At 42.9% G+C, this 18,674-nt stretch overlaps 1 protein-coding gene across 1 annotated transcript; it reads left to right on the forward strand.

Annotated features, from left to right (window-relative positions):
• The first annotated feature begins 5,680 nt into the window (after positions 1-5,680).
• LOC131241311 (hydroquinone glucosyltransferase-like) lies at positions 5,681-7,195 on the forward strand. Its single transcript, XM_058240101.1, has one exon. The coding sequence runs from the start codon at positions 5,717-5,719 to the stop codon at positions 7,127-7,129; it is 1,413 nt and encodes a 470-aa protein (XP_058096084.1). The 5' UTR covers positions 5,681-5,716; the 3' UTR covers positions 7,130-7,195.
• Positions 7,196-18,674: the final 11,479 nt, after the last annotated feature.

The raw sequence follows: 18,674 nt of genomic DNA on the forward strand, positions 1-18,674 counted from the left end.
ATCCAAAACTTAAGTGGGCCACACCACAGGAAAGAGTGAGAATCGAAATGTCCACTGTTGAAACATCCTTCAGGCCACCATGACGTTTATACGCCATCCAACCCGTTCATAAGGTGCTTATGATAGGTATGACTGGCCCCCACCACAGGAAACAGTGAGGACGGTTGAAACCTTCCTGGGGCCACCGTGATGTTTATATTTCAACCGTTCATAAGGTGATTCCCACAGGTATGAAGGGAAAACCCACATACCGGCCTGATTCAAAATTTCTGTGGCCTCAAGAAGATTTCAATGACGGGTATTTGATCCCTGCAGTTTCTTGTAGTGTGGCTCATTTGAGTCTTGAATGTACCTGATTTTTTGAGGTCACGTCCTCACATGAGATAGCAAACCAATGGACGGAGAGGATATAACACAGATCACGGTGAAACCCACGGAGCTTAATGTTACGGTGTTACCCCCGGGTAAATGGAAAGTGGCGACCGCGTCCCCACGAGTACAAAACAAAAGTAACGGTCAAAGGGAATTCAGCGACCGACCACTTTCAATGTGCACCAGTGTCCGACGAACCTGGTCTGTAGGTAACGCTAAAAGTCAGTTGGCATGATCCACGTGCTATCCAACCTGACCCGCTCATTACTCAGGGTCGGTTAGGGGTGACAGCGTTCGAGATAGGCCCACTCGGTTTTGGGTCCCGGCTCGACAAAAACCGGGCTCGAGCCTGTAATGGGTGACTCGCCAATGTTCTAAACTACTAACAAAAGGTTGAACCCGTGACATGGCCCGTCCAGTCCAAACCAGTTCAGCTGACTTATCAAACTGGTTTGAGCCAGTCCGAATTAGTGTGCTGTGTAATCGGGCTGCAACTTCGATTTGGATCAATAGGTATGACTGTCCGGGTAAGGGTAACTTTGGATTGTTAAGTTCCTTGGGCCGGGTTAGTTAATATAGAAACTCCAACCCAAATTTGAATGAGATTGCACTCAGGTTGAACAAATTCAGGTCCGGTTAGCATATATTTTTGTTGGGTCGGGTTATAGTCTGTTTCAGAGGAATTTGAGTTGGATTGGTTTGAGCACCTCACGTAGGGTTGGGTCCTCCTAAGGTCAGGTTAGGCTCAGGTTGACCCTCAACCCGACCCAATTCAATCTAACCCAACCTGTTGTCAGAAGTCTTAAATCTGACTTTTTTATTTTTGGGTTGCTCGATCGGTCATGGGTCGGCCTCGACTGGTTGAGGGAGCTGCTCGATTCAAAGTCCAGCGACTTTACCTTTTGATGTCTGGGTCCCTCGACTGGTTGAGGGAGCTGCTCGACTCAAAGTCCAGCGAGTTCACCTTTTGATGTCATGGGGACAGCTCGATCAATCGTAGGGGTCCCTCGACCGGTCGAGTAGTCTGCTCGACCAGTCGTTTCCAGATTTGATACGGACAGCGAAAATTTGAGTCGGTTTTCGCAAGGGTGCTAAAGAGAAGTTGCCTAGACTAAAAGTAGGTATCTCTAAGGCTTTGCAAAGGTATGAGAATTTATTATAAAGCTTTCTAAAAGGGTTCTAGGGTTATCAAAGGGTGTAGCAAGGGTGAGATTCGAGGTTGTTCGAATCAGATAAGTCCTCTCTCTTGTAATTTCTATTTCATAGTGGATTTCTGTCGCTTTGTGGAGTGGTTTTTTTCCATAAAGGTTTTTCACGTTAAAACTTTGTGTTCTTCTGAGATTGCTTATGACTATTGAATTACTATCCTAGATCTAGATTGTATGATTCCGCAACACAAATCCCCAACAAACCCAACCGACAATATTGGGTTTTTAAAGAAGCACAGATTTTAAAAGAAAAACGTTCAAAACTGTTCTTGACAAGTTAGGTGCAATTATTTTGAGGTTGATAGATTATATATAATATTTTATGTAAGACAAGATAACTTCTCTTGTAAATTAGTTTTTGGCTTTAGTTGAAAAGACGTGGTCCCGTCACAGCTTATCAGATTATTTAAGGGCAAAACAGAACCACTTCTCCAGACTTTAAAGTACAAAATGAAACGTGTCATGATTTGGCTTGTTGACCCAATTAAGCAGTGGCCCACAATAGCAAGGCTTCTGGGTTATTTAGTCTAATCCGAATGCACTCTTTTTCTGAACCTATCAACGTCCACTTTGGATTCCTTTCTCCAATAATGCTATTGTGCTAACATGCATCGGATCCCCTCACCGGTGGGGAGAGCTCACTTCTCGGTCATTCTGTGTCGTCCATCCAATGGACCATCCATTAGTTTCTCTTTAGATTAAATATCTTTTTACGGCCCACCAGATGACGGTTTGGATTATCTCGCTATCCAGCTAGGAGGAGATGCTCTAGAAGATAAGGACCCTCGTTATGGAATGGTAAAGTGTGTATATCCACATATATCTTGTAATTTTAGCAGTATCTTGTATTTTTAGTAAGTTGCGATATGCATACGGATGCCTACAACCTTGCGTATATATAGCATATTCATGTCATATATTTTTAGAAAGTTGTGACATGTACGCATGCAACCTTGTGTACATACCTTTGCATTATCATCTTAATACCATAAATAATTTTCTCATTTTCTTATAACGTGATACCAGAGTTAATTTGAGCCCTTAATTTTTGCTATGGCCCATTGAGATTCATCTCTACCATATATCATCACATGTTCTGGTTCTTGAAACAGATTTCTCCAACCCTGACAAGCACTCCATCACTGTGTCTAGATTACCCGGCTCTGCTGCTGTTCATTGGATTCCTGTCGAAAGCTTATCTGAATTGGAACCGTCCATCTGAGCCCACTCGCTGCAACTTTATGTTGATGTCCTGGTTATAATGATCGATGGTTCTGCTACATTTGTGACACACAAGCTTACTTACATTCTTATTTTGAAATGAAAGATCTTGGCCCAGTCCATTACTTATATGACATTGACACTAAGATGATTATTATTTAGTTCAACAATATTATCTATGAATATCTCATACTTTCTTGTGTTTATATCTTTTGATAATCAGTCGCTAATGTCTGAAAAAGACTGGCTCTGCTTTTAGATTTTGCTACTTGATATCCAAATACATGCTACTTGATATCTAAATACATCATGCTTCTCTTGAAGTATCTGAGCTTGAAGGCGGGGTGATAATGTATTCATACCCATTTCTTCCATTTTTACAAAGTTGTGGCCTGTATTGGCACTGTTCGCATCCGTGCAACCTCAGGCACTTCTCTCGGAACTATTATCTGACTAAGATATACATATTTCCTTTCTTTTTATAACAGGAAATACATATGGTTAAATGTACCTCTAGCTAGTAGGACCCACTAGAGATGGGTCGGTTACTAGATGATATACTAAAGGATTATTATAACTGTCCAACTGATGGCATACTTGTCGCCACGTGTACAATAATAAGGGAAATGCGGACGCGGATTTCCTGCGAAAGCCTTTCGCAGGAAGATCCTGCGCAAGGATGCTGGGTGGGTCCCTCCGATATGTTTGTGAGAAATCCACACCGTCCGTCCGTTTTTCGAGTTCATTTTAGGACGTATGTCCAAAAAGTGAGGTGGATACAAAACTCAAGAACCGTTGAAGCATTCTTTTGGCTATAAAAGTTTTGTACCAGGCTATCGTTTTGGTATTTTCACTTAATCCCATTGGGAATAATCTTATAAACGGTTTGGATAGCATATAGACATCAAGGTGGAGCTCAGGAAGATTTCAACGGTGGGAATTTCTTTCCCCAATTTTCCCGTTCGTGTGACCCACTTGAGTTTTGTATCTACCTCGATTTTGAATACACATCCTAAATTGATATCTCAAAACGGACGGACGGGGTGGATTTCTCACAAACATATCGGTGGGCCCCACCCAGCATCCTTGCGGAGGAACTTCCTGCAAAAGGCTTTCGCAGGAAATCCGCGTCGGGGAAATGCATAGAACCATGATTACAGGTGCATCCATATGCACACATGTTCGGTGTCCAGTTTCTTCTGGGAAGCAGATGGATGCCACGTGCACATTGTCTGTGTTCATCCGTACAATATCTGATAGGCTGCTGCAGGATCACATCTCTCTGCTCTAGATATCGCCGCAAAAGCAACAATGACGGACATTCTTCTGAGGGTTCCGAGGATGCGTGCCATCGATATTCACCAATGTGAAAATGAATCCGTACGTCATCCGCTCCGTAAGCGGACTGTGTGGTGTGTCACACACTACTGGCATCCGTAGTGTGTTGGCGTCACCAAGTTCTGTCGGCCACACCATGATGTATGTGTCATATTCACACCGTCCATCCATTTTGTGGGATCATTTTAGGACATGGACTAAAACACCCCAAATTAAACTTCAGTGACCCCAAGAAGTTTTCAATGGTATGCGTTCAATTCCCACTGCTTTGTGTGGTGTGGTCCACTTGATCTTTGGATCTGCCTCATTTTTGTGCCAATTCCTTAAAATGATCTCAAAAATTGGATAGACAGTGTAGATATAACATATACATCATGATGGGCCCAAAAAACTTGGTGACGTCAACACACCCAGGTCGGTGGTGTGTGGGGCACACCATGCGATCCGCTTCCGTCTGTTCCTGCTTTCTCGAACCCGACGAGAATTTCTCGTTTTCACGCCCAAAAACCTTTGTAAAAACGTTGACCACACGTGTCTACGATCTTTGCAATTCATTTGATCGGAGCCGCAGCCAACCTTTTTTTCCCGATGAAAAGAAATCTAAATGGTCCATCCATCAAGTGGACCACTCGTGTACGCTGGGTACAGATCTTTGGCCATGTTTTTGTCAACCGTCTATTGCTGTAATTCATTTGTGGCCAACAAATTGAGTTGATCATCATGATTTCTAAGCGCGGACATTTTAAGATTAGCCCCCACCAGATCTACGTTTGGCCAGAATCTCTCACACGTGTGTCCCACCGTTGATCTTTTCTTTCCATGTTCCCTGATGTGAATGGTCCTACGACTTCCTCTTTCATTAATCATGACCAATAGCAACCCCAAACCTGAATAAGAAAAGAAGCTTTGAACAATCGGGGTAGGTAAATGGGCCCTTGATACAAATCAACGGTAAGAAAAGCAGGACGAAGGCAGGTAAGTGATTGCATAAGGCTTACGTAGAACTGACATCACGCTAGTTACATTTTCCCAACACGATTCTCTCCGCTCTCGTTTTCCCTGACGCATTGTCCATTAATTGTACAAAATTGAAAATACTAGTCTACCTTGGAATAATCGGACCAAACCTTCTGGATAAATAAGCTTACGGAAAAACTTTCCTACTCTGGCATAGCGTGATGGTTGGTCTCATGCACAGAGAAATTGTACGCATGGATTAGAGATAACACAAATTTTGATGGATCCTAATCCGAAAAGTGTAGCCATCTGATGCGTTAAGTGGATGATTGATGGACACATGAAAGACAAATGAGATGAAAAATATTCAAGGGCAGGCAAATGACAGCCAATCAGATGCTAAGATTGTTTAATTAATTGAATTTTGGATGGTGATCAATCTACAGCTGCTCACGCGATTTGGGGTTTGGTCTAATTTGAATTCACATATGCTAGATATAAAAATTTGGAGTGTCGGTGTATGAACCATCATGCTCTGACAGTGTACCAAATAACTCTCTGTAAGCTTATAAATACACAATTCCCCACCCACAACCCATAACAAAAAGGTGAAACTAGCAATGGAAGACAAACCAACCCACCCCCACATAGCAATTCTACCAAGTCCCGGTATGGGTCACCTCATACCACTCTGCGAGTTCGCAAAGCGTATCGTTCTCCATCATGATTGCTCTGCCACAGTCATCGCCCTTGCAGCTGATTCGTCGTCCAAGGCCCAAAACGCCGTCCTAGATGGCCTACCAAAAAATATAAATTCCATCCAACTCCCTCCAATTCCCTTGGACGATGTCCCAAAGGATGCAAAGATCGAAACGCGCATCTCTCTCACCGTCAAACGCTCCCTGGGTTTGATCCGCGACGTCTTGAAGAAGTTGGCATCCACTCACCGACTGGTGGCACTGGTGGTGGATCTCTTTGCGACGGATGCGTTCGATCTAGCCAAAGAATTCGGCATCTCACCTTACATTTTCTACCCAACGACGCTAACTGTGCTGTCTGTCTTCATCAATCTGCCAATTCTCGATGAGACGGTCTCATGTGAGTATAGGGATCTTAGCGAACCGATCAGATTGCCCGGCTGCATTCCACTTCACGGGAAGGATCTCTTGGACCCAGTTCAAGACCGACAGAACGATGCATACAGATGGCTCCTGCACCACTGCAAACGTTACAAGGAGGCCAGGGGCATTTTGGTAAATAGCTTTGTCGACGTGGAGCCAGGGCCCGCGAGGGCTTTGATGGAAGCCGGGCAGCCGCCGGTTTACCCAGTCGGGCCGCTTATCCAGACCGGTTCGGCCGGTGGGGTAGATGAGAACGAGTGCTTGAGGTGGTTGGATGAGCAGCCACGTGGGTCGGTGCTGTACGTGTCTTTCGGGAGTGGTGGAACCCTCACCAGTCATCAGCTTTCCGAGCTGGCCTTGGGGTTGGAAATGAGCGGACAAAGGTTCTTGTGGGTGGCTCGGAGCCCACAGGATAAGGTGGCCAATGCAGCGTATTTCAGTGTCCAAAGCATCGAAGACCCTCTGGACTTTTTGCCCGAGGGGTTCTTGGCTCGTACCAAAGGGCTAGGCCTTGTTGTACCTTCATGGGCCCCACAGATACAAGTTCTGGCCCACGGGTCTACTGGTGGATTCCTGACACACTGCGGGTGGAACTCGACACTCGAGAGTATCGTGCACGGCGTGCCGTTGATTGCATGGCCGCTCTATGCCGAGCAGAAGATGAATGCAGTGATGCTAGCCGATGGGCTGAAAGTGGCATTAAGGCCTAGAGCTGGCGAGGACGGTGTGATCAGGAAGGAGGAGATCGCGACGGTCGTCAGGGGTCTGATGGAAGGAGAAGGAGGAAGGGAGGTGCGGAACCGAATGCACGATCTCAAAGACGCTGCCGCGAGGGTGATAGTGGAAGGCGGGTCTTCTCAGATGGCATTGTCCCAAGTGGCCCACCAGTGGAAAAATCCAAAACAGTTGTAACTATAGCTCTTCTTTCGACTACGGTATTGTGACATTTTTACATTTTAGTGCTTGCAAGTTGCGATTGTACCTTTCTCAAGAATTCAACATATGGGACCACCAAGTTGTGCTATTATTGGCTATTTCCACAAGTGCGGATGTCTCTGCTGAAGACGCAGATAAATTTTGGGCCGTCGCTTCTGATTGGTCCATGTTATTGCGGATGACATCAGCTGATAAAACCCACCTATTTCTCTCTCCCCGATAGATTATAGATTGGCTACTACACAATACAACTTTTATGGTTAAAACGTGTGGATCTTCTCTTGGCCCCACCATGTTTTATGTGTTAGATCCATACCATCCATCAAAATTTCCAGATCATTTCTAAGGCATTAGCCCAAAAGTGAGACACATCCAAAGCTCAATTGGACCACACTACAAAAGTAGCATGGATTGATGGGCTAACATTAATGAAAATCTTATTACGGTCGATTGTGAGGTTTTTTTGCCGTCTAATCTCTTCATAAGATCACATAAACTTGATGAAGGGAAAAACAAATATTAGCTTAATCAAAGACTTTTGTAGTCCCAAAATTTGTTGGAAGGTAAGCATCCAATTGGCCCACTTGAATCTTAGATCTGCCCGGCTTTTTCATCATCCCTTAAAATGATATGAAAAATTGGATTAGACAGTGTAGACCTGAAACATACATCGTGGTGAGACCCATGGAAGTTCCACATGTCAACATTTCTAATTTTTCTGCAGCAGACACCAGCGAAATTTCTTAGCCTGTGAAATTTACATAAGCCCTAAGATGTTTTATTTCTTAAAACTACATCGTCCATCTGTTATTTCATATCATTTTAAAATATGAACTAAAAAATAAGATGGATTTAAACCTAAAATAAACCACACTACAAGAAACGGTAGGATTTAGCATCTACTGTTGAAAACTTCGTAAAGGCAATGCTGAAAGTTGGCCCTAGGAAGGTGTCATTGGTCGTTCAATCAATCCTCACTTTTGGATGTGCCTCATTTTTTGTTCACGCTCTGGAAAAATAAAAATAAAAAAATGTAATACATAAATCGTACGTGGTGGGCCAAAACAGTTCTACATGTTAAAACTTATGTCGTATAGTGCGCAGATTTTTTGGGATAGAAAATCGGGTATTGCTGTCGTGGTAGGCAATGACGTGTACCAATAAGAAGTGACAGCAATGACGTGTGCCAATAACTAGTGACGGCTCAGTGACCGTTACCGGACGCGGATTTCCTGTGTGCCAATAACTAGTGACGGCTCAGTGAGCGTTACCGGACGCGGATTTCCTGCGAAAGCCTTTCGCAGGAAGATCCTGCGCAAGGATGCTGGGTGGGTCCCTCCGATATGTTTGTGAGAAATCCACACCGTCCGTCCGTTTTTCGAGTTCATTTTAGTACGTATATGCAAAAGTGAGGTGGAAACAAAAGTCAAATGGGACGCGGGGGAGGAAACAGTGGAAATTCAGTGAGAACCGTTGAAGCATTCTTATGGCTATAAAAGTTTTGTATCAGGCTATCGTTTTGGTATTTTCACTTCATGTCATTGGGAATAACCTTATAAACGGTTTGGATAGCATATAAACATCAAGATGGAGCTCAAGAAGATTTCAACGGTGGGAATTTCTTCCCCTAATTTTCCCGTTCGTGTGACCCACTTGAGTGTTGTATCCACCTCAATTTTGGATACACATCCTAAATTGATCTCTCAAAACGGACGGACGGGGTGGATTTCTCAAAAATATATCTGTGGGCCCCACCCAGCATCCTTGCACACGAACTTCCTGCGAAAGGCTTTCGCAGGAAATCCGCGTCCAGCGTTACCGGAGCGTTATCCTTACCGTGTGGCAAAATCTTGATGATATACTGTACATCCACTCCGTCCATCCGTTTCTGCGGCCCATTTTAGTACGTGTACCCAAAAATTAAGCAGATTCAGATCTAAATTGGACCACGGCTAGGGGTGTACATTGAGTTGAACGGAGTTGAGCTGCTCGAGTTGGCTCGGTCACTGGCTAACCTCAACTCAGAACTTGGCTCCTCGGTCTTCGAGCTTGACTGGCCAGCTTGGCTTGGCTCGGCTCGGTCAGCAGCTCAGGCCAAGTTGGAGCCAAGAATGAGCTGAGTTCGCCATTAAGGCATTTCCACAAACACCTGGACTGCACCTTCAAAATCTCTCTATATGTGAAACAAACGCAATGGTTTTACAAGTGTTTTATTAAACACCTTCTAAGCAATATAAAAAACCAAGAAAAATCAAGAAAAAAAATAGTATTTGTTTCATGTAAATACTTTCCTTACCACCGGCCACACTTTGTTGAGTCATTTTAGTAAACACTTGGTGAGTAACATCAATGGCATAGTAACCGAGTCACCAAACTGGTTCGATATGAGTTCGATCCGAGCTGGATTCGATCCGAGTCGAGCTGAGGCCTGCTCAAACGCATTTTCAACCTCAAAAAATCAACTTAACTCAGGTCGAACTCATCTTCAAACTGAGTTGAATCGAGCTATTTTTAGTTGAGTTGAGCGAGCTAACCAAGCTATCTCGGTTCATGTACACCCCTAACGACACCAGAAGAAAATTAGTGTTCGAGTGCTTCACCATGAAAAAATCCAAAGGGCCCATTGTAAGTTTTCATATTTTTTATTTGCCATCCAACCTGTACTGATAATGTTAAGAAAACATTGATGAAGGGAAAATAAATTGATCAACTTGATCCAATACTTTGTGGCCCTCAAAAAGTTTTTAATGGTCATTTGTCACCTTTTTTAGTGGCACGGTACACCTGAAATTTGGATCTTCTTAAGGTTTAAGATCACAATATAAAGTGAGATAGAAAACAGCTGGCCGGTGTAGATTCAATAAAAAAATATCAATGTTGGCCCTGATGGAATTTCCTCCCAAGCTCGACTGGTCATGAGCCTCACTTGACCGGTCGTGAGCCTCACTCGACCGGTCGAGGGTGGTGCTCAACCAGTTGAGCCCTGACTCGACTCAAAGTCCAGCGACTTTGAGTTTATTCTTTCCGTGGTGCTCGACCAGTCGAGGGAGGTGCTCGACCGGTTGAGTGGGCCGCTTGACCAGTCGAGGACACTGCTCGACTAGTTGAGGTTACACAGATTCTAGTCTGATTCTGTGCGGGATTCAAAAATTTGAGGCGATTTTCGCACCCATGTGAAACGGAGTTTCTTAAACTATAAATAGGAGGTACCTAGGGCTTTCTAGGTAATGCAAGAGGGTTTTCTAAAGTTTTGCAAGGGCTTGCCAAAGGGTTTGAGGCTATCAAAGGTGAGAGTGGGAGAGAGAGAGAGAGACAGACAAGAGAGAGAGGAAGCTTGTGGAAGGGAGTCGACATCTCAGCGCTTCTGCGTCCTCGTGATCGGTGAGATCTCTCCATTTTCTTTTTATTCTCTTATTGGTTACCTACTCCTGTGTGAGTGAAGAAGGCTTGATTCAAGTGGTATGTGCTTGTAATTGATTGCAACATTTTGCTTGATAGTGGATTGTTGATCTGGACGAGGTCCCGTGGTTTTTACCTCTTTAAGGGTTTTCCACATAAAAATCTCTTGTGTCATGTGGTTTGTGCTTTGATTTATTTCATTACTTTATTATCCCATAATTCTGGTATTTTAGGAGGCATAGATCCTAAGGTTTTGTGCAAGGCCCCCAATAAAGTGGTATTAGAGATAGGTTCATTGAACGGAGTGGGATCGGTTTTTAATTATGGAAGGATGCTCGTCATGGATGATCAGCCTCAATGGTTCTAACTGGACCATATGGAAGGCTAAGATGAAGGACTTGCTTTATTACAAGGACCTATATTCTCCAATTTTAGGCATATCAGCAAAATTGAAGGATATGTTTGATGATGATTGGAAGAAATTGGACTGGAAGGTGATGGAATTTATTAGACAATGGTTGGACGATTCCGTATTTCACCATGTGTCTACGGAGACCTCAGCCGCTAGCCTATGGCTGAAACTGCAAGGGCTGTATGAGATGAAGACAGCTGGTAATAAGATTTTCCTGATACGACGACTTTATGAATCTCAAGTTCAAATATGGTAGTTCTGTGGCTGAGCACATGAATAAAGTCAGTAATATATTGAACCAGCTCTCCGCTATGAAGATGGTCCTGGATGATGAATTACAAGCTTTGTTATTGCTTAGCTCATTGCCTGACAGTTGGAAGATATTGGTGGTGTCTCTAAGTAACTCCGCGCCAGACGAAAAGGTATTATGGAACAGGTAACTAACTGTCTCTTCAATGAGGAGACAAGGAGGAAGTCTCAAGGGTCTACTCAGCAAGAGGCTCTTGTAACATAAGAATAGGGGAGAAGAAAGAACAGAAAAGGCGAGAAGGCTCGAGATAAATCAAGAGACAAGTCGAGCACCAGAAAGGATATTGAATATTGGAATTGTGGTAAGAAGGGTCACTATAAGCATGAATGTTGTAAGAATAAGAACGACAAGAAAAAAAAAGGAAAGGAAAATGAAGATGAATCAGATTCCACTGTGGTCGCTTCAGATGGCGACGTTGTAGTTATTCTTTCAGCAGATCATGATGTATGTCTCACGGCTATGAGTCAAGACACCGACTGGGTGATAGACTCAGGAGCCTTGTTTCATGCGACTCCACACAAGAATTTCTTCACAAGCTACAAGTCAGGTGACTATGGGACCGTGAAGATGGAAAATTCTGGCATATCGAAGATCGTAGGGGTCGGTAATATTTGTGTGAAGATCAATATGGGCTGCACATTGGTTCTCAGGGATGTGAGGCATATCCCAGACCTTCGCCTCAACTTGATGTCGACGGGAAGGTTGGATGATGATGGTTATGAAAGCCGATTTGTTGGTGGGCACTGGAAGCTCATCAAGGGTTCATTGATCGTAGCTAGAGGAAAGAAGTGTTGCACCCTTTACAAGGCAAGTGTCAGTGTATGCAAGGGCGGGTTGAACGCAGTGGAAGATTTAACTGTTGACATGTGGCACAGGCGTCTAGGCCACATGAGTAAAAAAGGGCTTCATGTACTAGCAAAAAAGTAGCTCCTTCCATACGTGATAGGTATACCTCTTAAAACCTGTATTGATTATTTATCAGGGAAACAGCATAGAGTTTCATTCGTTAAATCTGTTTCTCATGTTAATAAAGTGCATGAATTAAATTTGGTTTATTTTAATGTTTGTGGTCCTATGAGGATAAAAACCTGGAGTGGGGCATTGTATTTTGTCACTTTTATAGATGATGCATCTAGGAGGGTTTGGGTTTATGCTTTGAAATCCAAGGACGAGGTCTTTGGTGTGTTTAAATTGTTTCATGCTATGGTCGTGAGAGAGACAGGTAAATCATTGAAGTGCATCTGCACTGATAATGGTGGTGAATACATTGGTGACATTAATGAGTATTGTAAGTCCCTGGGTATACGGCATGAACAGACGGTTCCCAAGACCCTCCAGCATAATGGTGTAACTGAGCGAATAAATCGCATCATTGTTAAGAGAATCAGATGCATATTATTCCATGCGAAGTTACCTAAGACGTTCTGGGGAGAAGCAATGCACACGGCAGTGTATCTGATAAACAGGTCTCCATCAGCCCCTTTGAATGGAAAAATACCCGAGAATGTGTGGACTGGACAAGATCCATCGTACATACATCTCACTGTGTTTGGATACAGGGCATCCGTTCACGTACCAAAGGATGAGAGATGCAAGCTCGATATGAAGATCAGGCAATGTGTGCTCTTAGGGTACGGTGATGAAAAGTTCAGTTACAGATTGTGGGATTCGATCGATAAGAAGCTCGTCAGGAGAAGAGATGTGATTTTCTTTGAAGATTAGTGTATAGAAGACATTCGTAAGCCAGAGAAGAACTAGCCTACTTCAGGTGAGCTAGAGGACATGGATCCGGTTATTCATCCCGTGGTGCCTGATAACGGGGGAGTACAACAAAGTGCAGGGGACGAGGGAGTTCCTACAGAAGATGGACCGGGGGAGCAGCCACCACTTGATCCACCTGTTGAACCACAGGTGATGAGATCATCTAGGGACAGATAGCCGTCCGAAAGGTATTCGCCGCATGAGTACATTATGCTCACTAATGGGGGAGAGCCAGAAGATTATTCTGAGGCTCTATCCGACAAGCATAAGGGGAAGTGGTTGAAAGCTATGCAAGAGGAGATGAAATCCTTGCATAAGAACCACACCTATGATATGGTGATATTGCTTAAGAACAAGAAAGCTCTGAACAACAAGTGAGTGTTCGGAAAGAAGATTGAGTAGAAGAATTCACAGACGAGGTTCAAAGCTAGACTTGTGGTAAAAGGCTTCGGTCAAAGGAAAGGTATAAACTTCGAGGAGATATTTTCATCAGTGGTGAAGATGAAATCCATATGGGTGTTGCTTGGGTTGGCGGCTAGCATGAATCTGGAGATAGAGCAGTTAAATGTTAAAACTGTCTTTCTCCTTGGTGACATGAAAGAAGAGATCTACATGTACCAACTAGAGGGGTTCAAAGTCAAAGGCAAAAAGCATATGGTGTGTAAGCTGAGGAAGAGATTATATGGGCTGAAATAAGCTCCATGGTAATGGTACAAGAAGTTCGACTCATTCATGTCAAAGCATGGGTATGACAGAACGGAGTCGGACCACTGTGTGTTCATGCGTAAGTTCTCATATGGTGATTTCTTAGTTCTGCTGTTATACGTTGATAACATGCTCATCATGGAAAAAACATCAAGAAGATCGACAGGCTGAAACAGGAGTTGGGTAAGTCATTTGCAATGAAAGGCTTTGACCCAGCTAAACAAATCTTAGGAATGAAGATAACACGTGACAAAAGCAGTAGGAAGCTTTGGCTGTCACAAGAGCAGTATATTGAGAAAGTCTTAGAGCGGTGCAATATGAATGCATATGAATGCAGCGAAGCCGGTCAGTACTTCACTGGATGGTCACTTCAGATTGAGCGACAGGCAGTGTCCTAAGACGAAAGCAAAGGTGGATGAGATACAGAAGATACCATACGCATCAGTAGTAAGAAGTTTGATGTATGTTATTGTGTGTACACGCCAGATATAGCATATGCAGTTGGTGTTGTCAGCCGGTATCTTGCCAATCCTGGCAAAGAGCATTGGGCAGCGGTGAAGTGGATACTGCGGTATCTAAGAGGCTCATCCAGGTTGAGCCTATGCTATGGTGACGGTAAACCTGTGTTAGAGGGCTACATAGATGTAGATATGATAGGTGACATAGACTCTAGAAAGCCTACATCGAGATTCATGTTCACGTTTGTAGGGAGAGCGGTCTCTTGGCAGAGCAAGCTACAGAAGGTCGTAGCATTGTCGACGACAGAGGCCAAGTACATTGCGGTCACAAAAGCATATAAAAAATGCTTTGGATGAAGAAGTTTCTACAGAAACTTAGCCTGAAGTAGGAGGAGCACGTGGTCTATTGCTATAGTCAAAGTGTTATACACTTGAGTAAGAATCCAAGTCAGCATTCCAAATCGAAGCACATAGAGATTCGATATCACTGGATCGGGATACTTTGGAACAGAAGGTGTTATAGCTTAAGAAGGTCCACACAGACGATAATGGGTCATACATGATGACTAAGGCTTTGTTCAAGGGTAAATTTGAGGTTTATAGAAACCTGACTAGCTCGATGAATTCCTCCTAGGGCGGAAAGGGGGAGTTTTGATGGGATTTCTTCCCAGGCTCGACCGGTCATGAGCCTCACTCGACCGGTCGAGGGTGGTGCTCGACCAGTCGAGCCCTGACTCGACTCAACACTACCAGAAAAACGGGCAAAGGCTACGGATATAATCCGTAGCCATAGATCTATGGCTACCGATTAAATCTGTAGCACGACCGTCGTAGGTGTTGAGCCAATAGATCTAAAACCTATGGGTATGGATTTAATTCGTAGCCATAGCGTAAAATAGCTACGGATCTAATCCGTAGCAAACATATCTGTAGCCAAAAGCACCTACAGCTATAGATATTATTGGTAGCTAAATGTAGTGTTGGATCCGTAGCAATATGCCGAATTTTATAACAGTTACGGTTGTCAGATTACCAGCTACGGTTAATATCTGTAGCTATTTCCTACATTAAAAAATATATATATAATCATTCATTCATTCAATTACCACCTGCATAATCATTTATTCATTCATTCAATTACCACCTGCATAATCATTCATTCATTTAATTACAATCATTCAGTCAATTACAATCATTCATTCAATAATGAATCAATTACATTAATCTTTCATTCAATCAAAAGAAAGTAAGCATAGAGAGTGTCTTGGTAACTAACATATTTTCATTTGCCTCCTGGAAAATCAAATCCTCAAATTCCAAATGGTAGAGAGGGCTGGCAGATAATAGTTGCCCACATTAGAAAAGAACAACAGAAAACGCTTCCACCCTCATTCTTTATAAGGCCATGGGCTACAGTTGGGCACTATTCCTTATTCTTCATCTTGCAGATCTTTGTGTTTTGCTGCTCAAGATAGCATGCAAAGTGAACATATGATGCTAAACTTAGGCTACTTTCATATGCAGCACTGATAACAGCCATCTTTTCATGTTGCTCTGCCCATTTTGCAATCACTGTTGCATTTTCAAACCCCCTCACTTGGTTTAATAACCTGACAGGACCATCATAGTAAAATCAAGTCATGTTCATAATACAATATATTGAAGTCATTAGTAACCTCTTCTAAGTTGTAACTTCATAAAGATTAGTTTTTACTTACAACAACAACTATTCCCGGGTATACAAATGCCATAAGCTTATTGAGAGGATCTCCTTGAATATGGTCAATAGTTTCATCGAATGCCACAGGTAAACCGGTTTCTTCACAGAACTTTATGATATCATCTTTAGAATGCACAGGTTCCTGAAAATTAGAAAGGTAATATATAAAGAAATTAGTAAACACAATCCCAAAGGTCAACTTTAAGAAGGCATCCATGAATCTTGCTAATATGATTTGGCAAATCCAACATATCAAATCCAATAGTTCCAACAGTGGGACATGATAAACATGGCATCTTGCAGTGTAATAGGACAGAGATTCACCTATGGTGAACTTGTGGTAATGCAGCATGTCCATCACGCTGACATGTGCAAGAGCACATGTAGCAGACAAGCTGCACCTTCAAAGAATGAACTTTAATAGGATTGAACTTCTTGTAGCAGACAAGATACATTGTTTACTAACCTAATCTACTTCACTCAAAATTGTCTGCCTAGTTGCCTTCAAGGATTGATGTTGATCACTGGTATAGATAGCGATGCTCATACAACATCTAAAGAGATGAATGGGGATATGAAAAGTATATTAACCAATTAAAGTCTAATCATGCAATGGTAATGTCAAGCAAATGGAAATAAGGAAAAAATAGATAAATTGACATAATGGTCCATTTCTTAGAAATATAACAACTGTGCAATGGCAATTCTGCCTTCAAGGTTTTTGAAGAGTCCCCATCCAAGGTAGGATGCATCAGATCAATGGCCTAATTTCTTGGATGAAGACCATCCATCCACCGAACTTGAAAACTCATGTCCCAAAAACAGAAACCAATGCTTCTCTACTTAAAAGGATACCTAGATTGATAATGGGTTCAGTTGTAAAGGTTTGCCCTGCTTTCATCACACCGACTGCTGCATTTCTTGCTATGGGTCAAGGAAACAGCTACCATAGCTAACAGCAGAAGTTGACAAGTGAGTGAAGAAGATATTAAGTAAACTACATGACCCACACATATATGATCGTGACTAAGCTGAATTCGGCATTGTTCATGGGCTGATTGGTTAGTAACATAATGAAATACAAAGTCACGTCTCCAAAAGTTTATTAATTTTTAGAAAGGATACTTGCATAATGGGGAATATTTGGAGCACAATGAAACAGCTCCCCAATACCATGACCGCAGTATGATTTGACCTGATCATAAAAGATCACTAGAATAGTGGTGAAAAAAACCTCACTAGGGCACTTGGACTGTCCAACCAATCAATCTATTTTGAAAATTCTAGACATCTGATCCAAGAAGATAAAATGGATGATCTACATCATTTATTGGAAGATACATCCAATCAACAATTTGAGCCATTTGTTTGTTGGGACTCATATCATGGATCACTAATATTTTCTAGACAAACACTTTTTATCAGATGACCTTTACCAGCCCATCCATGGCTTGGAAAAGGATGGCTATAAAAAATAAGGGCACCGTACTAGTGGAACAAATCATCCATCTGTGTGATTCCGCATTGTGCTAGTGGAACAAAACCAATCTGTGTGAATTTCGCATGGTCGCCCGGTGTGTTCTTGATCTAACAAACCAATTTGGTTGGATTGTCCAAGTGTCCCAATGGGCTCATTTACACCATATAAATGACCATCATTTCCCCACACACATAATAGAGAGAGAAAGGGAACATAGAGAAATTCTCCCATAAAATTGTTTTGACTAGTCCAATTTGTTCAACATGAGAATCTCATGTATATACAAGTACACACAGCAATGTTACAATTCGAGCTCAGTAACCTAGGCCGCTGATCTTCTAGGTTAAATCATGGGATGGGCCACACTAGTATCTTCCTTAGTAGATGCTCCTCTTCATCCAATGCAAATGGATACTAGCAAGTTCCAACCACTGGCTAGAATATGGGACCATTTGATGAGGAAGATCTTTGTGGTAGGCATCTCCCATCCATTGGATCACCAAAATGTGTCCATTGCACAGTTCAACGGCTTGAGCAAATGCTCAATTCTCCTGAATATTGTATAATTGCTACAGAGAAAAGCAAACTCACCTCGCCATCCATGTAGATAAGGCACTACTGGCAGACTCATCACTGGCGAAATTCACAAACCCAAATCCCCTCTACCTCCCAGTGTCTCTGTCGGTGATAACCTTTGCTGCATCACAACCAAGGACAACCAGATACAAGGTTTATAGGCATGCAGAATTCCTTGTTGTCATTAGGCCGTGGTCATAAGCCATCCTACGACAACACCCTTTTATCGTTGCGATTTAACGTCTGTCTCATGTTTTGGTGATTGCCTTACGTGCCTTCGATGGCCTATAACCATGTCACGCCCTAAACTCGGAAAACGGGCTCACAAAATTTTCGATCGCCGAATCCGGTGCCGACAGCCTCCGTAGTGCCCCATTCTCGGATTCCGGCACTCTCATGCCAGGTTCCGATCCTGGGATCCTACAAGGAGGATTTTCAGTATAATTTTTTTCTTTTAATGGAGCATAACCACAAGCATAACCAAGTCACAAAACAACATCACCACATATCCACTAAATCAAAAACTTTAAGTACAATGCGGAAAGGGAAATACAGGGTGATCAAAAGCTTCAAAATAAACTGATGCGCACTCCTGCCTCAGCGCTACTGCTGTCCAACGCTACCTGCACGCAACGGTCGTGCATAAGCTTACAAAAGCTTAGAGGGTGGTGTAAGTGTGTGAGAAAGGCTAGCGCCAAGT

This window comes from Magnolia sinica, chromosome 3 (assembly GCF_029962835.1).
Source record: "Magnolia sinica isolate HGM2019 chromosome 3, MsV1, whole genome shotgun sequence".
NCBI lineage: Eukaryota > Viridiplantae > Streptophyta > Magnoliopsida > Magnoliales > Magnoliaceae > Magnolia > Magnolia sinica.